General features: G+C 31.3%; 4 protein-coding genes across 7 annotated transcripts in view; 1 reads left to right on the top strand and 3 right to left on the bottom strand.

The window, feature by feature from the left end:
* Window positions 1-4,281, top strand: part of LOC148621024 (retinal dehydrogenase 2-like) — a 35,017-nt gene extending 30,736 nt beyond the window's left edge. The window contains exons 13-14 of the mRNA XM_088575019.1: window positions 893-932; window positions 2,990-4,281. Coding sequence (XP_088431145.1) covers window positions 893-932; window positions 2,990-3,022 — 73 coding nt within the window. The 3' untranslated portion in view covers window positions 3,023-4,281. The remainder of the gene's footprint in view (window positions 1-892; window positions 933-2,989) is intronic.
* A 340-nt stretch (window positions 4,282-4,621) lies between these two features.
* Window positions 4,622-9,241, bottom strand: LOC148621023 (uncharacterized). Its single transcript, XM_088575021.1, has 3 exons — window positions 8,889-9,241; window positions 5,676-5,813; window positions 4,622-5,170 (listed from the first exon to the last, which is right to left on the bottom strand). The coding sequence occupies exons 1-3, from the start codon at window positions 9,130-9,132 to the stop codon at window positions 4,863-4,865; spliced, it is 690 nt and encodes a 229-aa protein (XP_088431147.1). The 5' UTR covers window positions 9,133-9,241; the 3' UTR covers window positions 4,622-4,862.
* Window positions 9,242-9,738: 497 nt separating this feature from the next.
* Window positions 9,739-13,712, bottom strand: LOC148621022 (uncharacterized). Its single transcript, XM_088575020.1, has 5 exons — window positions 13,303-13,712; window positions 12,119-12,200; window positions 10,847-10,999; window positions 10,449-10,552; window positions 9,739-9,933 (listed from the first exon to the last, which is right to left on the bottom strand). The coding sequence occupies exons 1-5, from the start codon at window positions 13,609-13,611 to the stop codon at window positions 9,883-9,885; spliced, it is 699 nt and encodes a 232-aa protein (XP_088431146.1). The 5' UTR covers window positions 13,612-13,712; the 3' UTR covers window positions 9,739-9,882.
* A 3,321-nt stretch (window positions 13,713-17,033) lies between these two features.
* LOC148621021 (transmembrane protein 230-like) lies at window positions 17,034-25,326 on the bottom strand. 4 transcript variants are annotated; one of them, XM_088575016.1, is made up of 4 exons: window positions 24,660-25,326; window positions 22,453-22,569; window positions 20,112-20,234; window positions 17,034-19,479 (listed from the first exon to the last, which is right to left on the bottom strand). In XM_088575016.1, exons 2-4 carry the CDS (start codon window positions 22,522-22,524, stop codon window positions 19,339-19,341), a joined length of 336 nt encoding a protein of 111 aa, XP_088431142.1. In that variant the 5' UTR covers window positions 22,525-22,569; window positions 24,660-25,326; the 3' UTR covers window positions 17,034-19,338. The 4 variants fall into 4 exon arrangements, with proteins under 4 accessions (XP_088431142.1, XP_088431140.1, XP_088431141.1 ...); XM_088575014.1 differs by having other exon boundaries at window positions 25,277-25,326; XM_088575015.1 differs by lacking the exon at window positions 24,660-25,326 and adding an exon at window positions 23,681-23,834.
* Between the last annotated feature and the right edge of the window lie 163 nt (window positions 25,327-25,489).

Genomic DNA, 25,489 nt, shown 5'->3' with positions numbered 1-25,489 from the left:
ATAGGTTTCTGAAAGTTATTCTTATATTTTTTAAATAAATCAGGCAATTTTTTTTTACTATTGTAATCTAAAACCTTACATATTAGGCTCTGAAGGTAATAGTCTGGTTCCTGCTTCCAGTAAGAAAAAAATAGGGTAGCTAGGGAAATTATTTTATTTTTCAAAAATATTTTACATTAAGTAAATGGGAAACAATCTTGACTCAAACAGAAGCTAAAATGGCCATAAAATGTTTAGGGTAGGTAGAGTAGCAGGAAACCAATATTTTTTTGTTGGCCTGATCTATATTGTATTTGATATGTTGTTACTTTGCCATGTTCTAGGTTTACAACTCATAGCTACTCTTGGCAGAGTAAATTATTTAATCAATGAGATAATATTGCTGTTCATTATGCACTCCTTGAAATGTTCAAGTTTCCCATTTTTTGGGCTCATGCTTCGTTTATCGTGCATTTACATATCATTTTGCATTCGTTTAGGTTTGTACTTTGACAATTTCCTTGATTCAGCTGTTATATATTGATTTTTTTGCTATTATTAATTTTTATATTTCCATTAATTATATTTTCTATTTTTTCTTTCTTCATTATTTGTTAATATTACTATTTTTCATTGTTCATCTATCGTGCGTTTAAACACATGATATGAGCATTTGTCTATCGTGCATTTAAACAAACGCAAGGGGGGTTTGTTTATCATGTGTTTAAACACACAATAGGAGCATTCGTTTAAATGCATGATAGAAGCATTTGTTTATCGTGCATTTGGTGAGCGTTTAGCATGCATTTGGGTATCTTGCGTTTGGGAAACCTAAATGCCTCAAGGAGTGTATATACTGATAGAATTACTCATTTCTCTTTTTTTTTTGCATTTTTGTTATTGTATTTTTCAGTGGAGAATATGGCATCACACAGTATTATGAAGTCAAAAATGTAAGCTTAAAAATGATAATATACTGCTAAAACTCATTCCAGTCACTATTACTTGAAAAAAAACATCTAAATTATCTGTTTATAGTCTGTTCTAGCATTTTATACACATACATGTATATAGCTTTTATGTAATTTCAATTTCATTTGCAAAAAAATTTCACTACAGTATATGCATTAGTTTGATAACTGTTGTAAGTGGGGTAACAATTTTTGTGGTTTTTGTGGTTCTGCCAAATCACAAATTCAAATTCCAGAAGAAGTGTTAAAAAGTAATCAAGGGAACTTGGATTCTAGTGGAAATCAAAAGAATGTAATCATGGGACAAAGACCAGACATGGAAAACAGACACACACAACAAAGAACATAAGTTAACCAAAATAATACATACAAATTAACAAAAGCAAATGTGCAATTCAGACTCCACTAAAAACTGGGAGCATGGATCAGGTGCACCAGTAGGGTAAGCGTCCTTATACTTAAACTTAGAGACTGTATTATAATCCATGAAATCAAAGCTCCATAAAATTGTTACACCAGGTTGGAACTGGCAAGATATTATGTGATACCCTCTGAAAAGTTGTGTGTCTGCCCATTCATCCATCTGATAATACCTTGACTCACTAAAGGTGAAAGAAGTTCCTGTACCTGCTCAAGTCTGTTCGTTCATCTATCTGACACACTGAGGGGTACCCACATTGTGTAATCTGTAGCTCATAAAGTATTAAATACCATTCTGTGAGAGAATCAGGCAGTGGGTGGCACATCATTTTTTCTCAATTTGGTCTTTTTTGTCTCAAATATATTCAATACATCTAGTTAACAACAAATAAGCTATTTAAATTTATCCTGAAACTTCTGTTAAATAGATATTTTTACTGTTTATATTAGGGGATAGTGTAGGGAAAATTTTCCCACCATTTTTCTGTAGTGTATTTCAATTAAATTTGACTTATCAATATCTTAAGTAGATGTCTTTGTAAGAATCATGCAAATTCTGAAAAATGTGATACACCCCAAATAAGGGTACATATTTTTATTTTTATAATTAAGTTCTTTTATGGGTCTATATTATGAAGTGTGTAATTATTCATTCAAATCTGCATGCTCTTTGGAGATAATCAACATTAAAAATCCAATAGATTCTATTGTATTTGAGCGTCATTTACAGAGTTATCTCCCTTAATTTTGAAATCTACTGTGGATTCTATATAATTTTTATCTCTTAAGAATATGGGTTATATGAAAAACTGAATGTTAATTTCTGTTTACTATGGCAATTCAAACAAAATATCAAAAATAAAAATATGGAGGCGTTTTACATGTGAATCTCATTTTGCATGATTATTATCTGGAGTGCTACTTAAAAAGGCAACTTTTAGAAACACTTGATGGCTATTTCTGGAGGTTATAAGGTATAAATACTTTGATAATGCGATAAAATCTCTGTGTTTTTTTCTTTATGTGCCACACCTGATATACATTTTGCCTGATTCTTAGACAAAGAAATACTTAAAGCAATATTATTCAAACTTTACACAGTGATGATATACACAATGAAAATATGCATCTCCTATATGGAGAAATATGATATTTTTTCCTTCCTTTTTGGCATGTTGAACTTAGCCATTTTTTTCACTTTATGTTGTGTATAGTACCTACTTTGTGTAATCTTTAACTCAAAAATGTATTAAACTAATATTATTGAACATTGCACGGTGGTTATATACATGTTGAAGATGTGTATATCCTATTATGGAGAAGTTTGTAAAATTTTTCCCTACATTTTAGCATTTTTTTCAACAGTTTGTGCTGCAATTAAAATATTACACATAAAAAATTTGTAACCCACACTGTAGTTTCTCAATTTGCTCAATATTTAAGACAAAGACATATATATGACAGTGACACAGGTCCAGACATCTATTTGTTTTGTTTCACTTGTTCCATTAATGTCCTATTTCTGTATTTGGTTTAGTATGCAATGATTTGATATGTGGTTTTTTTAAGGGGTTGAAGAATACATAAATTTGATTTGTAATTTTTGCGTTATATTTCAGGTTGTTGTCAAGATTCCACAAAAGAATTCTTAAAAGACTTTAATGATAACTTTCTCAGTATAAAAGATAGATTGTAAAATTATAATGTGGAAAAATCCATATTCTTAAATAGCAAGAATTATATGAAAGACAGGTTGTACAATAATAATGTACAAAAATCCATATTCTTAAATAGCAAGGATTAAAAAATTATTGAAACTAAGGTATTAAGGAAGTAAATGTAGTCATATTTTGGTTTAATTTATATCTCTTTGTAAAATGTAAAAATTAAATACACCAAAAGGTACATGTATAGACATTTTTCTACTATAAATTTGAAGCAAGGTCTTGCAAGAGAAAAAAAAATTAAAATATACTTAGTTACAACATAAAAAAACTTCTGTATGTTGTAAAAAACACATGTGCCTGTACAAACAGTATAAAACCTTGTGTCTTTTTTCTATGGAATAGTTTATTCTAGGAATGTTTGTTTTAGTAAATTGCTAAGCTAACGTTGTTTTGAAGAGGCCTAGATATAATGATTTTCATAAATTAGATGATTATTATAATTTCATTGTGCTATATTCTGAGTCAAAAGACAACCATATGGTTTGAGCAGCTATTATTTAAATGATATGCTTTGATTTGTTTGATACATATTATTTAGTTCTTGAAGAAATGTACATTATAATATGACATGCTTCAGTGCTCTTTAGACCACAGCCATAGTTAAAAAAAAAGTGATAAACATAAGACTAACATTTTCCACACATGGGCTATGTCTTTTAAAAAATTGAAGGAACTAGTCCTATCAGAATCAGAATAAATCACTTAAACTCCATTTTATCATTGTTTTACCACGGGCTGACCATTTATATTGTTATTTAACCCCTCGCTCTCGATTGGCGTAAAATAATTTGACATAAATGGCCAGACCATGGTAAAACAATGATAAAATGGAGTTTCTACGATTTATTTCTTAAATAAATTGTTCATGTTAAGACGGTCTTTGATCATGAATGTGTTATGTTGTGTCAATTTCTACCAATGTCCTCAATTTGTACCTAACCTCAGAACTGTTATTAATCTTACTACCTCTGGTACACATTAAGACTTGTTGAATAAAATTTAAGTGACTAGTCAAACTTCAAAAATATGAAAGTCTAATGAACACTGTAAGATTATGATACTTTATTGTATATGAAATATTGTAAGCTTTCTGTTTTTATCTATGTGAACTTAAAAAGTTTTTATTTTCATTATTTACCTGAAATTCTTATGCATATATTCAGTGCAATAAAGCTAGTACACAAGACTTGTTACATAAATGACTTAAAGATTTCTGTGCAGGTTTGTCAGGTTTCTATCCCGAAGGCAACATAACCATCAAACACTTCCACCCAGTCTTGCATTCTTTCACACTTTGTCTTTATTTATTGACTAAACATTATTGCCTGTATTAACATGGAAAGGATGTTATTTTTTTTTTCTTACTAATCCTCAATGTGTGTTGTTTTCAGGGATGGATCATGGATCATAGGTTTGGGGGTTATAAACAAAATTTTGGAAAGTTAATGTTACTTTTTCAATTAATGAGGATGTTCATTGAGAACTTCACTGACATAGCTAGATGGCAAAATTATTCAAGTAATATTTGTGAATAACTGAAATTTATTTTCTTTCATTTTTTTGTGTACATTGATGCACTATAAAAACATTTTCAAAATAAAATGATTGTCTATAAATACTAAAGTCTTAGTTCAACACAAGACAGGGTTCAGTCAAAGACATTTATAATTGCAACCAGTTTGCATGTTGATGCTGAAGACAAGATGGTTTTTGATTTTGAAAACTTGGAAGTCGTAAAATACATATAAACTAATCAAAATTATGTCTATGCCTTTAACTTGGTAACAGCTAAAACTTCCACGTGGTCATTGCTTTGTTTTACAGGTGCCATCTGATAATCACCTAACTTTACACTTTGAAACTTCCTTCTTTTCTTTGGTTCTATGTTAACTAGTGTAAATACTGCAACAAGACAACTAATAAAAGCTGACAAGAAAATAAACCCAAGAGGCAATGTCTGGAATCTTAGTGCTGTTGGATCCAGGCGATTCCTTTTTTCTAATGTGTTGTACTGGTTTCCAATATTGCGGAAAAATACTGCTGTCACAAATCCTGTTATACTCAAGACTCCGCCTAAAATAAAAAAAGGCTGATGATCAAAATAGTTCTTATCTTCTTAGTTAGGTAGTGTTTTGTTTTCTATATTTCTTAACCAGAATCCTATACTATTCCTACCATGCAAGAAGTTGGAGTTCTTTCAAAGATACTCGGTCACATGATAGTGTAGATGAAGGTATTAATCTAATTAAAATTATACCTATCAATTGTTCCATTCAGTCGCTGCATAAGACCACGGGGGCTTGCTCCCATTATCAAATATGTAGCCCCACTAGTACGTTATATACTTGTGGGGCAACATTTTTGATAGTGGGAGCAAGCCCTTGTGTTGAGGCCTATCAATTGTTCCATTCAATCACTGCATGTAGGATCTAACAACATTCTATTCTACTTTCTGTTCAGACGACTGGATGGAACAATTAATAGGTCTAGTTTAATTGATCGATGAACGTATATGTCGTTTATTACAACACAGCTTGTCTCAGGACGGATTTTGACATGACTTTGTAGGAGTACGTACCTGCAATGCCTGTGAATAACAATACAGCCTGTCTGAAGATGGGTTTCAATATGAATATGTACAGAATCACAGAAATCAAACCAGAACCTAAACAGAATAGACCCATAATCACCATCAGCCGTACAAAATTTATCCAGCCTGAAAAAAAAAAGAAATAATATGTGATTACGTTCCCATGATTAAATACAGCTTTTTTTATCAATTTAGATCGAAGATCAGAATTGATATAGCAGTCGCCAGAGCCTTAAGATTTTTAAAGCCTGATATCAGCTGCGATTATCTCGCACTACCGCAGTAAAATAGTCCCATTGGCATACCCCATTTAGGTTCAAATGCAGGTAGTAAGATCCATTTTATAGGTATTCCTAATATATCAAATTTATTTCTGTGTTATTTACACCAATAAACAAACCAAATGAACAACTTTTACTGCGAACTTAATACATGTATGTTGATTAATTAGAATTGTACATTTGTATTAACAACGATCCAATTAACATAGTTGACCTCTAATCTCTTATCAGTACTTGTTTACTTCTATGCAATCAGTCGTTCATTGTCGATGTATTCAAGTTGTCTATTTATTTTTAGACGCATAATATAGATAGAAATGAAAATTATGCGAGGCTATACATAGTCGGAATGCAGAAGCTGTCTTTTTATATTTCATGCAGTCCTGGCAGATCCAAATATTCACAACAGGGGCGGTGGATCCGATTAAGAAACCTATATAAAGAAATGGGTTCCATGCTATTATTTGCCACTCATATTTTACCAAATATTTACAAAAGAGTAGCACAACCCCCTTAACCATGTATCACTCACTGTATCATGTATTTTGTTACGGTTACCGTCTCGCAGATATTGGAAGCCCGGAGATGACAAATAAAAAATAAAATTTTGCTTAGTCGACGGCATAGAAATTTCGATAATGCATTTCTCGGAAATGGTGTCAATCTGTGGTCTGGTGATACTGCTTATTTGTAATAATCATTCTATTGGGCTATTTTGGCCATGTGTAAAGATAATAGAGCTGCAGGCGCTCAAGGGCCTTAAAAGTGCATGTCTAGTGTTGTCTGCACATAATGGTTAAAATTGTATTCTAAGACTTTTGCGTTTATGGTAATGTATGTGTGTCTGGAACTAGATACCTAAGAAACTAAGCACTTTAAATGACACATAGGTGTCTATGCGATGTGCTTGTAGCACTTTAGCTATGAAGCGTATCAATTGAGGAATGTAGCTAATTGAGAGGAACATGTATCTTAGGACATGGTTTATTTCAATGATTGTGACGGTATACGTTTGAATGATTTGACAGACAGTTTCGACCTGGCGGTTGATAAAATTTCGACCTGAAAATATTGAAACTTAGAAAAGTCGACTAGTAGTTAGTAGTTGAATTTCGAAGAATGTTTTGTGTTCATTCATCTAGGTGTTCCATGTAAACCGACATCAGTTGCACTGATACATTGTATTATGAAATTGGTGTGTTTTTTTCTACGGAATCAGAATGCAACTGATTGAAGCAAAAAATTCAAACGATCGATATAAATTGATTCAGTACATGAGTACTTTGATTATCAATTTAGATCGAAAATCAGAATTGATATTGCGGTCACCAAAGCCTTTATGATACATAGGTGTCTATACCATAGTTGTAGCACTTGAGCTATAAAGCTTGTCAACTGAGAAATGTAGCTAGTTGAGAGGGACATGTATCTAAGAACAGTTCAATGATTTCGCTTAAGTTCGAATGATTTGACAGTCAGTTTCGACCTGGAGGTAGATAAGTTGAGTTTCGACTTAAAAATTTTGAAACTGGGAAAAACCAAGTAGTAGTTTGCGGTTCAATTAAGCAGAATGTAGGAAAGTTTTGTGTTCATTCATCTTGCTCTTCTATGTAAACCGACATTGAACCCGAATATTACGCAAACTGACACACTGCTACGATGCATCATGAATTTTGTGTAGGCGTGTTTTTTGTAATGTTCTTCTTAATTAGAATGGTAAATTTAAAAATAAATCGAAGAGTACAAAATTAAACATTTACAAGAATAAGCTTGTGTTTAGATACGTTTGGATTCGATCCTGTGTCTTTCCTTTTACCCTCTATTTTTACAATTTGACGATTATTTGAGTCGTAAAAATTCTAACGCTCGATCAATTGATTCAGCACATGAGTACTGTGATTTATTTTTTAATGTTCAAGTATTTAGTGACGATCACATGTTTTTTATTTGGTTAAATCAGATGTTAGAATTTTTAGAGTTTTTATATGGACATTCCTTTTGAATAATGCCTCCAGCTAATCCGTTCGGTTATATGGGTACTGGTACGGATGTGCAGCCCAACGGTTTTTTTTTGGTCGGAAATATATGTAAAGGATAGAATTTTTATGTATTGATATGATATAGCCACAAGAACAAAAAATCAAATTCAATTTTTTACACAATTGTTTTTTACCCACAAAATTTGAGTGACGTGATTTTTTAATTAATTTATTGTGAATTTTTTGCCGTTTTCAGTAAAATGCATAGATATGGTAGTTAAAACATTCTTTGCCCATCAGTAACCTAATACATGTTAACTCCATTCCTGTGTTTCATGCTAATAAGTAGCTGTCTTTGTAAGAATCATGCAAAATCTGAAACATGTGCCACACCCCTGAAAAGGCTACACATTTTTATTTTTGTTATTGAGTGGTTTTACAGGTCTATATGATGAAATGTATAATTATTTATTCCAATCTGCCTGCTCTTAGAAGATAATCCACATTAAAAATCCAACAGTATCTATTGTATCTTAGTGTCACTTACAGAGTTATCTCCCTTAATTTTGAATTCTACAGTGCATTCTATAGAATTTTTATCTCCTAAGAACACCGGTCATATGAAAAACTGAATGTTAATTTCTGTTTACTCTGGCCATGATTCTTAGCTGGAGTGCTACTTAAAACGTCAATTCAGCTGTTCTACAAAATTGCGTAAAATGTTTAAATATTTGAATAGGGAGATGTCCCTGATGCAAATACCATGGAAATGATGTACATTTTGGAGAGCGGATTACTAGTAGCATTACAATTAAAAAAATGGGGAAAATATTATATGATTGAAGACCTTAATGCAGCGTGTCCAAGAAACTGCAGTAGTAGTTGATGTAAATTGAGCTTTCGAATTTTCAATTTTACCGAGATTTAGTTGGGTGTTTTACCTGCTGTGTTGGCTGTTGAAACTGTACATACACTGGATGTACACTGGACCATCTCCCACAAAGAGAAACTTGCGGTACTGCCATGGCCTTCCGTCCACCAGGTAGCTGAAGCCGCAACACTTAGAAAAATTATTCCTAGCACAATTAAGGCACAGTTGAATTTATGCTTATCTGGTTCGAAATTATGGGCTGGCATTTTTTTTGCTGCTAATCTAAATGTTGTACTGTATTTCCACACCAACATGAATTGTGAGGAGATTGTGCGGATGGCGTCACTTCCCAGTGAGGCCCAGATTCGACAAAGAAGACAAATCGGCTTTGAAAACGGTTTCTTAGATGCTAAAGTAATAATGAATAGTTGCACAAGACAGTTTTGGTATGACGCGGTTCTACCTCTCCCTTTCCACCTTTTCCGCTTTCTTTTATATCATAAATAAATGATAATACATAAAATCCCTTGAATAGCCTCACCAAGCAAAAAAAAAAACATCCTGCTAAATATGGGAAGTGTCTACTTACGCGTATACTTAAATTAGACGAACGGATGAAACAACATATTCTCAAATAATGATTGTTTTAATCGTCTGTTTTAATAATACAAACAAAATCCAAGATCAAAATGTACTATATAGCTATAATCAGCTTAGTAAAAGTGTGTTCAGTGAAATACTATCATATATCCATTTACTTGGGGAAATACAAAATATACATATTATACATATTGTCCAGTCAATAAACATAATTTGAGTCGCTGCAAGTCAGGAGTGCAGGGACGGCAGATATTGTTCAAGTTTTACACAAAAATATCAACATTACAATTACAATAAAAAAAAACAAACTTGTCCAAACCGGTGTCGCTAACAACACCAAAAAAACACGAGGGGTTAGGAACTGGAAGAGAGAGGCGTTTGGGATGGGGATTTCAAGACTTGTCCACACCGGTTCCACAGTTGCACATATTCAACAATCACAGTATATCAATATACCAATCCTTTTACCTCCATGGAATTGGGGGTGGTGCAGGAAGGAAATCAATTAGGTCAACCTGAAAATCCGCAAAAAACAATCGTTTAACTGTATGTATTTAACGATATGTTCTTTTTTCTCGGGTTTTATTGTGTTTCACTGTTTCCTTTTTTATTTTATTTTTTTTTCACATACAAAACTAACACATTTAAAAGGATATGGCACATCAAACCAATATGATATATATAATTACGTAATAAGGCGCACAAGAGGGCACGGTCACATTTTTTTCCGAGCGGAAAATTCTTGCAGTATTTGGAAAATTGTTGGTCCTTTCAAAATTGCTGTATCTGATCCTGGTTTGTATAGGAAATAGCATATCAAACCTATATGATAACTGATGTTCAGTTATCATAGTGGGATATACGGTGCGTACAAAATGTTTAAGTAACAAGGGCACACAACAAGAGGGTACAGTCCCCATTTTTTTTCCAGCGGAAAATTCTCGAAGTGTTTGGTAATTGCTCGTCCCTTTCAAGATTGCTGTATCAATCATGATTAGTATATCATAAAGCTACACTATCAAATTCTCACCAAATTTGTCTCCATACAACATTCTGGGAGGTTGAACACCTTAGGGTTGAAATGCCATGCTGTTACATTCTGGTATAAACTGACTGTCATCGTATAGTCATATTCTGAAAAAAAGTGGTCGAACAAAATGAATAAAAATTAATATATAAAGAATGAAAAAGAGACCACAGACTTACCCCCATTATTGGCGACAAAAAACATATATCAAACATCATATAATCTAAAATAACAAATTTAAGATTTCTACTGTTATTTCAAATTTATAATTTGCAATCTTTCATTAAATCTTAGTTTTCTGACATTATCAACACACATTTTTGTATTTCAATGATTTTTTTTTCTCAAAAAACTGTCCATGTCATATCCCAAGTGATCAGTTTACAACAGATAAAACATACCTGGTGGACCTCCAGTCATAACCGACGATGAAACGGGTAGACAGTCCTTCTGAGTGTATGTTGCCCTCGTGCTCGTCTTGTTCACTTTCTCAGCAAACCAAATGTCGACAGGTTCGTTGATCAGTGTCTGACTGCTTATGTGTACTGCAGATGCTGTATTTTAAACAAAAAAACTTGGGTTGGGCAAGTATATTTCTTTCCATTCGTCTGTCAAATTCCGTAAACAGTAGTTAATTGTGTAATAAATGCGTGAAAGTATTGGGCACCGAATGGGATTTTACCTTTTTGTAATAAAAATCAATTTTATGTACACAAAATTGAATTCTGTCAGAACAAAATCATTTTTGTCGCAAAAAAAAACCTGTTATACAGACTTGTTTTATGATCATCACATCAATTTTGTAATGACAAAATTCATTTTTTTTTTGTCATGACAAAACTCTATTTTGTCAAATAGGTATGATTATGTTTGCGTAGAAATTTTACTTTTGTTACCAGATATAGAAATAAAATAACAAAAGTCAATCTGCGAGACAAAATTGAAATTGTATGCAAAATGTTGATTAAAGTAGCATCCTGTGATTTTGTAATCAATTTTTTTTGTGGAGACAGAAGTGAAAATTTAACATAAGTCAATTTTTATGCAAATTAGTTTACAGAATCCTTTGGAAATGCAAATGAATTCTATCATCACTATTTTGTAAGAAAGCCTCTCATTGGATATAGTAACCGCAGGTCTCGTAGGTTTCCGATTACTTAGAGCAAGGGCGTATCATATGGTTGATGTGCATTTCATGGTAAATCAAATGTATGGAATAACCAATATTTTACTAGCATATCCTGGTTGGTTAACTCATTAAAACTAACACCTTTAGATCAATTTGAACGAAATTGGCAATCTGACATTCAAGAATCGCCGAAAGCTCTAAAGTATAGACTTTATAAAAATAGTTTTGAGTTTGAGAATTATTTAAAGATTTTAAAGCCTCGATTCAACTATTAAAAAAATCTAACATATTACTATTTACTCTCTGAAATCACATAAGAAAAGATGAATCTTATAAATGATTAAATCAAAACAAGGATTTGTACATTCAAACTCCATTATTTCTACAAAAGTGTACACTAGTCGGGCTGCATATTTGATAGTTGGAGTATTTGGTAGTGAAAGCAAGCCCCGGTGTGGCTAGAAGAATGACTAGAGTCTCTTGTAATTTGTCGTATATATCAGTTTATCAGTTGATACAAAGCTTTGAGACAAAGCTAACCTACCAGGAATACACGGTCCAGGCATTTCATCTTCTACCTCATATTTAGTACATTTCTTTTCATTTACAATCACCCACTTCTTGTGCTGAAAATGAAAGCGTAACCAAACGATATATTGAAAATTAAAAAGGTTGTACCATTTCCAAATCAAAAGAAAGGTAATTTTTGTGATTTTACAAGATGATAGACGAAATTTTGCATCCAATCAGATTCTGTGTCATTCGAAATTAAATTATAGGCAGTTGGTATTTAGTCCTACTTCTTGTTGAAATGTCCTTTGTTATATTAATTTTACCACCTTATTATACCACTAGGCCGTCGTTGTCTTGTAGACATCTTCCCCACGTCTGTGATAGCTTCACTGCAATTTAAACTTTTTTTCCTTATATGGAATTATTTCTAATTACCAGATGAAAGGAGCAAAGGTGTTTTGCCATGCAAGTATTTGGTCCTAGTTTCTGAATTGTTTAACATACATGTATTATTATATAAGTCATGAGATTTCGGAGTGTATGGGACCAAAAATAAGATTTGATACTTTTGCAATGTGGGGTAGTAGTTTTAGTTTTGATGTGCAATTATTTGACTTCAAACTTGAAAGTGTATAATAGTTCATGTATACAATACATGTCGTCTCCCGGTTGCTATGAAGTAGTTGAAAGGGTAAATAAACCGAAAAATTCAGACTTCGTCGCATTGAAACATGCAATGTTGGAATTTAACAAATACTGACTTAATGAACATTTAAAACGGCTATATAGTACATTACTTATCGAATAATACAATAACAAGGTTTCAATGTTTTCAAAAGACGTATTTGATTCATTGCATCACACTTAAGTTGAAATAAGTACAGTATCTCTCTTAGTTCGGGGTAATTGGAGGAGAGTTCACATTTTTTTTTTTAAATTTTAGCCTGTGCTTGCTTGCTTTGCAATCAATGTATATTTGGATTAAGGTAAAGGCAATAATTGAGAATACAGTGACGAGTGTTGGGGTTGTAATATCCTTTTTGGGCAAATTTTGTAAATTATGCCCAAAATGTTGTCAAAAATTAGCAAATAGTAACCTGAAGCCACCCTTTTCTGGACCCCCCTCCCCGACTTAATCTACCCGGGAATAAAAAGAGTTATATGTTATTTAAAAATTACAAGGTAAACAAATAAAACAGGTACATATCAACTTACTATCTTAAAATCAATTATCTGCTTAACATAGATCGGAGATTGACGGAGGGATTCGCTAAGCAAAGGTCCAGTTTCGTTCACCACTACCTGCTCAAAGGCAACTCTTTTAGTACCATAATCATAATACATAGTGTTAAAAATGTCATTGAGTGTGTAAAAATCGTCCGACAATTTGTATTCTCCAAAAACTTGGGACACTTGCGAAGTCCATTCTTTTGGGCCACAACACTTGTCTGTGACTGATGTGGTGATGACTGACAGTGCCACTGCAAGCCCAAGGTATACTGTGTGAAACTGTAGAATCTTCATGTTGTTTGCTGATCAATTAGATGATATACTGTCGGTGCTGCAAAACTAAACTTATGACAAGTAGGGTCATTCAAGTTATATAAACTAGTGTTATCTTACTATGTAACATTTAATAAAAGCAAAAGATATACGATTACGAACCCCTATCAAATATCAAGGCTCAGGTGACATACCCATTGTACGATTGCACTTCATTATCTATCAAAAAGTCTATCAGTCATATCCATCAGTTTAATAACTAAGTCTTTCTTTAAAAAAAAAAGCTTGCTCACCGTCGGCACATTTTTGTTGAATGTTGCTTCTTCTGTTTTCATAATCAATTTATTGTCTTACATATGCATTTTGCATGTCGGAAATGCAAAATCTTAATTACTGATTCATTCATGTAAAGCATGGTCTTATTCAACAAATGTTTACTTTTTTACTTTATCCTAGTCTTTGGTTCAATTCAAAACATAATTTTAGAATGTAGATAGAAAGATGTTTCACTTCTTACTGAGAACATACATATGTGAAAAAATAAAATAAAAAAAAAGTTGACATATTTAGAACACCCGACCATGAAAATACATTTTTAACAACGTGAAATGTAATGTCTTTTATGGCCAACTAATTATTTCAAAGAAACATAGGAATAGAAATTAATGTTTTTAGTAACTCCGCATCTCCTATATATAGGATGGACCTAATCTTATATGAATATTAATGCATTTGATCACGCATTCGTTAAAAAAAAAGATTTCAACATCATTTGTTTGGTAGCCCTTTTGATTTTTTGTTGTTGTAAAGTAATAAATGACGTAGACTTTTCAAGTTACTGCAGTGTGTGCAATTAATTTAGTTCACAAAATTAACAGAGTTTACGTAATTTATTCAATCACGGTAGCAGCTATCATACATTACCTAGATTTAATTTCGACAGGGAACGGCGAATGTGAATATTGCATGTATCTATACCGCCCATGCTATCTATACTCAATCGTTTGTCAAAGAATATGTAATAAATTATCAGTAACAAGATACATGTGTATGCTTCATTCTTTAAGTTATTACTTGACAACTCTACCGGAAATTGTAATTAACCCACTTAATTTGTGCTTATTGTTAATAAGTGAACGGTGAGCAATAAATCCGACCACTTAGTCTATGTCATTTGATAAACTTGCTTGTGCCATCAGGATAGACCGTTTTCGGTTCATCGGCAAGTTGAATGAAACATATGAATGACAAAGAGAGAGGACTGTTTGAAAGGTCTTTGATGTCGTTATATTGGTGGATTATCAATACTGATGAAAAGAACAACAAAGCCGTTGGAAGACGTGTCACACTATTAAGAATTGGCTTCTGTTAATACAAAAAGTATAAATTGATTTCTATTGACCACAATACATCATATACAACACAAATAAACTAAAACTTTACACAAAGAAGTTATAGAATAAATGGGCGACACGGACTTCACTAATACACCTGGAGGGTGCGCTGTTGAGTTTGCGTCCTCTGTTGTTCTAGAATCAAAATACAACACTTTATCCTGTTCTCACGATCGATCAGATGGTTCTTAATGTCAACTGTAGAACTTAAAGTGAGGATTGTGTCAACGCAACCTTACAAAACAGCTTATTTGTAAGAAGTTTACAAGCATGTAGCATTAACGTGATACAATTCTACCAGGGAGACAGTTGTTACTATAGGTAGATAACCTAGTTTAAAACTGGTACCACTCTTTTGTCAAATGTTACAGATTTCTGCTGTTACTTTGTGTTATTGTTTTGTGATGCGAGTCTTTATGACTCGGATATATGTAATAAGACTATTTTAATTTCTTTGTACTGAGGAAATGTTGATTTCTGTTAAAAGATGAAATGATACTAACAATGATTGCTGATTGAAATTTTGTTTCTTGTGTTGAAGAATTCTTGGTGTCTGGTGTTTTTGAAATGCTACAGTGGAAGCCAATCTTTTATTTGATAAAGTGCTGTTAGACCTAGATTGTATTTTTTCAGCTGCTAGATGGTAATTTTAGAGTTGATGGTTTTAGCTGTTTTAAAATTAGCAGTCCACATAAGAATCATGCAAAATATGACTCATGGTTGAAAAACCTACATATTTTCATTTTTGATATTTTGTTTAAAATGTCATAGTAAACAGAAAGTGATATTTGGCTGTTCATATAACCCTTGTCCATTGGAAATATAAACTATATAGAATGTACTGTAGAATACAAAATTAAGGGAGATAACTCAAATACAATACAATAGAAACTTGGAATTTCCATGTTGATTATCTGCTAAGAGCAGACTACAGATTGGAATGAATAATTATACATTTCATCATATAGACATATAAAGCAACTTATTAACAAAAATAAAATATGTAGCCTTTTTGAGGTGCATTACATTTTACAGAATTTGCATGATGCTCTTAAATTGAGTGTTGTGATTTTCCTGTGTCAGATTAAGTACTGTTGGTACTGATGTTATTTGAAGTATTATGCTACAAGTTAAAATGTTGGTTTCTGCTGTTTGATGAAGTTTTATTGGTTTCTGCTATTAGATTAAGAGTTGTTTTTATTGTTGTTATTTTATTATGAGTTGTTGGTTCCAGCTATTATATTAGGACTTTTTGGTTTTCACTGTTAGTTATGAGTTGTTGGTTTCTGCTGTAAGATTGGAAGTTGCTGGTTTCTGCTGTTAGATAGGAAGTTGTAAGTTTCTGCTGTTTATTGGAGGAGGAGTTATTGGTTTTTGCTGTTAGATTACAATATGTTTGTTTCTGCTGGTAGATTGAAAGTTATTGGTTTCTGTCGTTAGATTAAGATCTTTTGGTTTTCGCTGTTAGATTATGAGTTGTTGGTTTCTGTTGTTAGATTGGAAGTTGTTGGTTTTTGCTGTTAGATTATGATTTGTTGGTTCTGTTATTAGATTGGAGGTTGTTGGTTTTTGCTGTTAGATTGATAATGAGTTGTTGGTTTCTGTTGTTAGATTGGAAGTTGTTGGATTTTGCTGTTAGATTGATTATGAGTTGTTGGTTTTTTAAATTAGATTTTGGTTTGTTAGTCTCTGTTGATAGATCTAGAGATGTAGGTTGCTGCTGTTAGTTGAAGTGTTTTAACTCTCTGCTGTTAGATTATGAGTTGTTGGTTTTTGCTGTTCGATTACGATTTTCTGTTGATAGATTTAGAGTTGTAGGTTGCTGCTTTTAACTTTCTGCTGTTGGATGTTTTAAGTGTTGTTAGATAAAGAGTTCTTAGATATTTCTTGTGAAATCTGCTGATTAAGAGTTGTGAGTTTCTACTGTAAGATGAAGTATTGTTAATTCACTGAATATGCAGATTCTTCTTGTAACATATAACCATTTGAAGTTAAATTCTTTGATTACTCTTTGAAAAGGAGCAAAATTTTTGGGCTAAAGAGTAACACTTTTAAAAGTTCACTCATTTATGTTTCAAAAGTCACAGAAAAAAGACAAACATTCATAAGTCACATTCAAATTCATTTACATACATATATCTTAATATTCTTTCAAACATTCATATTGCACACATTTTCAGGTCTGACAAAAACTAAAGTCTGTATAATGAGTTAAAATGAAAATTTTAAGAACAAAACAAAAACAAATCAGTTTTCATACATAGAATTTCACTGAAAAATTGTGTTTCTTTTTTAAATAATGAAAGAAACAATGTAATTTTTGTTTATTTACAACTTGATTAGAATTTATACTGATGCAACATAGTTTTATGCTCATTAAGCTGCATTGATGAATAATGTACAAAAGCTTGTTACGACCACTTGAAGAATAAACAAAAATGTATTATGTCATGATGACGATGTGGTTATGACATACCTGCCAACTTACACAATTTAATTGTGCATTATATGATTTTGACCTCTTGTCTTGCTTACATGACTTTTAATGTCAAATTTGATCAAAATCGTGATTTTGTAAAATTATCTAGATAACCCCAAATTCAAATCTCAAAAATGGTGTTTCAATATCATTTCTTTGATAAAAAGAGCCATAAATATGACAAAAGATGTTAATTGCTGTCTATATATAAACTGATATTATGTCTTAATTTCTATATCATAATTTGGCCATAAAATATCATAATTATGACATAGCTATATTGTAATTTAAACATACACTGTCATAATTACAATATTTTGTTCCATACCATAACAGACTTCAATATGTTATTATGACCTATCAGATCTTAATCTAACTTATTTCATAATGCAAAAACATACAATGTAGCAATTTAAAATGTCATTGAAAACAAGTCTATGTAAATGTCAGATACTCAAATTAATGTGCAATCTTTTTTCTCCATTTTGATTTCCTATTGAAAGTTGGTATGGTTTAATGACCAGATGCTATAACAGTGTATACTGTTAGTTACCAAACATATAATTACAGAACCTGAATGCAATTTACAATTGAGTAGTAAAGAATGGGGTACTAAGTACTATTCTATGTAAGAATCAGGCCATAGAGGGCACATCATTTTTCACCATTTGGATTTTTTTGCCTCAAATATATTCAGTATATCTAGAAAACTACCAAAAAGCTACTTAACTTTATCCTGAAACATCAGCGACATAGATATTTTTTACTGCTTATATTGGGATAAAATACATGAAAATTTCCCTCCATTTTCCTGAAGTGCATTTCAACTTTATTTGACCTATCAATATCTTAAAAAGGCAAACATTAAAAATACTTTGATAGATATTTCTGGAGGTTATGAGGTATAAATACTTGGACAATCCAATAAAATCTCTGTGTTTTTTTCTTCATGTACTACACCTTATGAGAATTTTGCCTGATTTTTAGACAGAGAAGTACTTATTACTAAACAAATGCTGAATAAATGATAACATTCTACTGAGTAGAACTTAAAAACTTAAGTGGCAATTTCATTGGTTTGCTTGACAGTGAATATGATACCATATATTTGTGGGTAAAGGGATACAGGAATGAGTCTGAAAATGAGTTGGTTTCTCAAAGGTATAATTAAAATAAGTTCCCCAGCATATCTTTAAGGGAAGAGAATATTTATAAAGAACAACACCAAATCATGAAATTATTAAATAAATTCTTTCTGTATCATGATTTGTTGTAAAATGTCACAAATGAAGCTTGTAATTGATTTGCGTGGAATACTGTTTTCCTATTTATTTTCAGGATTTACAGGTAAAATTAAATTCTGCTGCTTATTAATTTCATCTAACTCTTTTAAGGTGTATTTCATTATAAAGAAGAGCTTTTATCAAGAAGGCTTTATCCAAATTTCTCACCTTAGGCATGCAAGTAAATCTCTAGTTTATTACAAGCATGATTTCTTTCAGTATCTGTGTAAATGTCACTCAAGACACAATAAGTTCGCAGCGAGTTTTCTTTTCTTAATTTTTAAAAGTAACTAAAATACAGAGCTTGCGAGAATTATGGTTTATAATACACAAAAACATCAATAAAATAGACAAAAGATGCTTATTTTTTAACTACACTTCCAGTAGAATACGATTGTTATTTTGGTTATTCAAAGTCTTCTACATGTATTTCCTACCAATGATCTATATTCCTTTGTTTATAGTTCCAGGAGTAATACTCCCTGTTAAGATCCTGAATACCATATACATGTGCATGTATCACCAAATGATACCTTAACTCTTAATACAGTAAATGATCACAGTCATAATTTATCAAATAAGTTAATAAAAATTATTCATCAAATTCTGGAATGTCGTCAAATGAGTATCCCTCATATCCTTTATAAGCATAGTAAGCAATCCTGACATGGTATGCACCTGGTATAAACATTACTGAACCTAATATCAACATAGGCCAAGTTCTGTCACCATACTGAAATAAAAAATAAACTAATTTTGCCACATGAAGCAATAGAAAGAACATTAACTTAGGATATATAAATATGTCAAAATGAAATATAGTAAAACTTATTTGTTCATAGATATGAAAGTAATTGGTAACAGTAACTGCATTTAAAAAATTAATATAAAACTTATAACCTGTGAAAGGGAGACAACCTAAGTAAAACTGATGACAATGTTCATTCTACAGTCTCATTTGTTTAAATAAATTAGCTCATTTGTCTGAAGAAGCTGAAGACACCAAAAGTAAATTAGATCTACTCAATAATAGCTTTTTCTTTATTTAAACATGTTTATATAATGAAAAAAAACAAAAAAAACTGATAAAATAAACCAAAATTAATATCACACCATTCAGTATCTTACACTGACAAGTCGCTACCATTTCACTTCTTGGTATTGTAAATTTAGAAATTATTTCAAAAGATGCATGATGGTTGAAATCAAATTAATTAAAAATGATTTTATGGAATTTTAAAAATAATTGCTGCTCCTTTTTTTCTATACATTGAAAAAAAAACAACAAAATTTGGAGTTTAAAACCCACAATTTTGCAAGAATAAATGAACCCCTGTGGTAACAATGCATGCAGCAAATAGTTACCTTAGCATCAATATAACCAGTCAGCAACATTGCTCCTATAATGATCAATACACTACCGACAACAAACAGTACTGATGCTAGAGTAATGGCCTTGTAAGGTATCTTTGGTGGAGGTTTCTTAAACTGAAAAAAAAAAAAAAAAAAAGATGTCATGATTGTATGCATGCACATGCATCTATATCATTACAACTGACAATGGTATTTCTAATCTTTTTTCTTGCTACATTTAAGATCTGTAAGTTTGACATCCTTCCTCCCAAAGATGTTGTTATTATTGACATGTATGAACTGGTACTAAAAAAACACACTTTCTGTAGGGTATCAAAATTTTACACAAGATGATCATCATCTTTTGATAGATAGATATATTGAAAAATAAATGATATTTAGATACATGTAATTATAAAGAACGATCACAGTTCTAAAATCCCAATTTTCTGTCATCTTTGTAGAGAAATAATCCTAGGAAAGTTTCATTTGTTTTTATTATTATTATTATTTTAATGTTGCTTGATATCTATTGTTGATTTTCATTCCAAGCCATATTTAGAAGGTAGCAAATTAAAAACATACTAGTGACTGAATAACACCTGCTTTAGGGTTTGTAAGTTTTATTTTAGTGTCATTTCCCTTTCGAAAAATCCCCATTGTAGAATGTTTTGAAATCCAAAGACTGATGTGCATTTTATTGTTTACTTCCAGGATCTTGAAATGTTGCATTACAATGCAAAATCTTCTATTTCATGCCTTACAACATTTTCATCAGAACTAGATATTTGTCATTTTTATGAGCATTTTTTACATAAAAAGAAGTTTTGCATTTAATGCTAACTCAACCCTACGTTAATGTTGAATCTTCATACATTCAAATATTAGACCCATTCTCATGAAACCATCGAGTCACATGATGAGTCTTAATTACATACTCTATCGCAGGAAAAGAAGCAGTTTCGATATGTTTACATGAAAAATGTACTTAGAATCGTGGTTTTGTGTGAAGCTATCAATGAGCTGTAGAATCAAAAACAAATTAGGCTAATTAGCCTAATAAAAGTTATTGAAGGCTGGTAGAAATTAGGTGAAATTTTGTTTGAAATTATGAACTAGAAAATTATTGTAATTGAGGGTTCAGACTAATAGCTGAAAACTTTTTTGGGGTCAAACTGATGAATACAGGAAAAGCTTATGCAGTGGAAAGAACTACAGTAACTGGCAAAACAGTGATATACTAAGAAATATTTTTTTCATTACACCTCCTCCTTACAGAGATAAAGGTAAAGCATGATTTACAAACACATGCACAATGTACAATTTATTTCATTTATTACATTACAGTATTATCTGTTCACTCAAACACTGAACTTATTATTGTTACGCTATCTTGTTCATTTGAATGATAAACGTGTCCTAAACTTGATTAATCCAGTTACTGAATATTTGACAGATAATAGGTCTGCTCTGGATAAGATTAAAACACAAAGGAAAATAAGGGGAGATCACTGATCTTTCCAGAGAGTCCATCTTGCACATACAATTAATTTTGGTTGTGCATGAAATGTTTAAGTACAATGTACATGTACTAATGCTTCAGTATAGCTGTTTTTAATGATTTTATTTTGTAAAACTGTCCCAGTTATAGATCTCAGTCATCTCATCTAATGGATATATTCTCTATAATATATTGATGAGGAAAGTAATGACCACAAAAAATCAAGCTTGCTCTTTACTTACAGAAAACTCCCAAATCATCATGTCAATTTCTCTTAACAAGAATGGAGTTAAGTAATTCATGTTCCAAAATTTCAAGATTTTCTACAAAATTAATGACTAATACTAAATGTATGTCATATGATACAATATGGCAACAGCAGTGATGGTGCAAGCATGATATTTGGATAGACTAGTATATACAGACTGGCACAAAAACCTTACCTCCCATAAATGAAATTGGTTATTTTTATCCTGTAAGAGTTTTGCATTAGGAAAAAAATATTATAAAGATTTGGCTAAAACTTGATACATCAATATGAATACAAGTATTTTATTTCAAGAAATTAAAGAAACTCTCATCTGAGGTACCCACCTGTAACTCAATGAAGCAATAAAGTCACCATTATTTATGTCAAGTCCGTTGTACCTACCTGTAAATCAATGAAGTCACCATTACTTCTGCCATGTGTGCTGTACATACCTGTAAATCAATGAAGCCATCATTATTTCTGCCAAGTCTGCTGTACCTACCTGTAAATCAATGAAGCCATCATTATTTCTGCCAACTCTGCTGTACCTACCTGTAAATCAATGAAGCCATCATTATTTTTGCCAAGTTTGCTGTACCTACCTGTAAATCAATGAAGTCATCATTATTTCTGCCAAGTCTGCTGTACCTAACTTCCTCACTTGTCCTTTTCATTATGATATACTTCTTATACCAGTACAATGTTATTTGGCATTACATCTGCAAATACAAATAAAGGACATATAATTTTACATGATTATAGAACACATATAATGAATTTACATTTATAACAATAAAATGATCTTTTATTACAGATACTTTATGTACATGTAAGTAATTTCCTCAAAAAATTAAATTAAGGATATATATTTCTTGTCAACTTAATAATTTTCCCTTCTATGTTAAAGACTTCAACATACTAAAACCCCTATTTCTAAAATGGTAATTATGTTAAATGTATACCCCTGTATTATATTGTAAAACTTGTCTAAAATGAATATATTGTGGACTGAATAATTTGAATGAATTTTTTTGTTTGGTCTATGCTTTTTCAATAGAAATGGTGGTAATACAATGAATAGTGAAACTTTTTAAAAAATTCGTGAAAGAAACTAAAAATGGGCAAAGGATGACACTAATTTAAAATTACATACATGTACATGTTAACCTGCATGTGCGGACAGATTTACTGCAGTTGATTACATAGACACAAATATGTATTTAAGAATTGTTTTTAAATTTAGTTTTGTAAAATTTGTGGACATATTTGTGCATTGTATGTTTCACACATACATATAGCTTGTTCACATCTTCTATGTATTAAAGACACAAGTTCAAACGATTGTTTGCCATGCAGATACGCCTTTTTGGACCTTTCCAAATGCTTCTATATCTTAAATTAAATATGGTCACCATGTTGCTGATCCATACTCTAAGATTGGGCACACAATATTAATTTAAAAAGTATAGATATTTTCTCAGATGTTAAGTTAGTAAAAGATGGTCTCATTAGACCTAAACGTTGATTTGCTTATTTCACTGTATATAAAAATATGATGGTCTGAATGCAAGACATTTGAAACAATGACACCTAAATCGTGTTGACAGTCTTCTTTATTTAGTTGTATACCATTCAAATTGTATACAAAAACAATACTTTTACTAATTTTTAAAACAACACATTTTGATTCATTGAAATTCAATAACAAAGTTTGACATCAAGATGATAAAATGTTCAAATATTCATGTAAAGCTTGACAATATTCTAGAGTAAAGACCTCACAGTACAAGTCTGTGTTTACTAGTATGGTTTTATCAACAAGATGCCAACCTTGATATACTGTCCTGTTTGAATTACATGAGGATTTAACATCGTTTTCCACAGGGAGTTTGTATTAGAGGGAAAAGTCACTTGTAATAATCGATACAGAACACTGTCTTTGCTATTTGGCTGTTTATTAGCTAACTTTCTCAAATTTCTTGGCTGAAAACTTTGTTAAGGGTGTTTGTAAAAATATCTGGGTGATTTTCATGAGTTACATCCCAAATTAAAGAAAAAAGACTGGAGAATGGCAACATTTATTTTTTATTTATATAAAACAAGAGGAATATAAATATTTTCCTTTCAAAATTAGGTCTTTTTAGAAAAATAAGAAAAAAAATGACTTTTTAAAGGTTCATAATTTGTCACTGAATGTTTGTGAAAACCATTGTATTTATTAAAACGTAATTAATATCAAATGAAAGAGAAAAATCTGCTGAATGGCAATAACTATTTTAATTTTGTTCCTGTATATGTATTATTTTTCTTATTTTATGTTCTTTGTTGTTAGTCTGTTTTCCATGTTTTGCCATTGTCCCTGGATTACATTCTTTTGATTTACGCCAGAATCTTGGTTCCCATGATTACTCTTAAATAAGGGTCCTTTGAAAAAAAAAATAAAATGATGACTAAATGAATGCACCTATGTCTTGAGAAAGAAATATCAAAATTTTTATTTTCCTAAACTATACCTCAGTAAGCTATTAATCATTGTCTTTCTGTTTGCTTAACCATATACATGTAAATTTACTATCAATTAAAAGATTAAAGGAACTTCTTTGAAATACTTAAGTAACAGTTAGAAGTTGGTCAATTACATTAATTTCTGTGTGGCAATTACTGATAAATGATAAATAATTATTGATTTTTAGAGGTTAATTTTGATATTTTTATTATATTTTAAGTGTTTTGAGAACACGCTCATCCTCACTATTTTCATCATAACTTTGTCATTATCAATTTGTCAATATTATAATTTATACACTACCGAAGGGAGTGTTAATGGTTGTATTATCGACTGGGTTCTGCATATTTATGACCAGAAAAAGTATCAATATCCAGTTTGTACCTTCAGTTTCAGGAGCTTAAAAATGGCAGCTTCATTTGCATATACTTTGTAAATGCAATTGCGAACCAAACGAGTCTCAGAAAATATTCGCTAGTTTCGATGATTAAATACAAATTGAATCATACATGTAGCTTTTCCAAGATAGGGTTGGTCATAACAGTCTGCAGGATAGCGCCCAGATGTTTATGAAAATGATGTAATAAGTATTACCCATAATTCTTAAGTACTTAAAAACTGTGAAACGATAAAGAAACAAAACAATAGGAAAAGAATGAATTAAAAGAGAAACGAAACGAAACAATTTGAAACAAAATGAATCAAAACAAAATAAAAACAAAGTAAAATGATACAAATGGAAACAGTATGTTGTGTATGTCTGATTTCCACGTCTGGTCTTTGTCCTGGATTACATTCTTTTGATTACCGCTATAACCTTGGTTCCCTTGATTACTCTTTGTTAGGAGTGACCAGTTCTTGTTTTTCACAGTGTTTAATTAGTTTTTACATGCACGAATTGTGATAAAAGAGTGTAAAACCTGAGAAAAATGCTAGAAAGATCCAAAACATCCAAAAACGGGAAGTAAACAATGGCAGGGAAAAGTCTGATCAAGGTCGGTGACTTTTTGGGAAACGCTTATTTCATTTGTGATTTTTGTTCCGGAGTGAGCTGTACTGATGGAAAGAGAAATCCTCTTATTTATTCTGAATAAGTGTTCAAAGAAGAAATTTGATCTTCATTGAGTTAAAAT

Source organism: Perna viridis, chromosome 3, assembly GCF_037379345.1.
Source record: "Perna viridis isolate PV_CMFRI_1.1 ecotype Kerala chromosome 3, ASM3737934v1, whole genome shotgun sequence".
Taxonomy (NCBI): Eukaryota; Metazoa; Mollusca; class Bivalvia; order Mytilida; family Mytilidae; genus Perna; species Perna viridis.
This window is presented reverse-complemented; position numbering and strand designations above follow the sequence as displayed.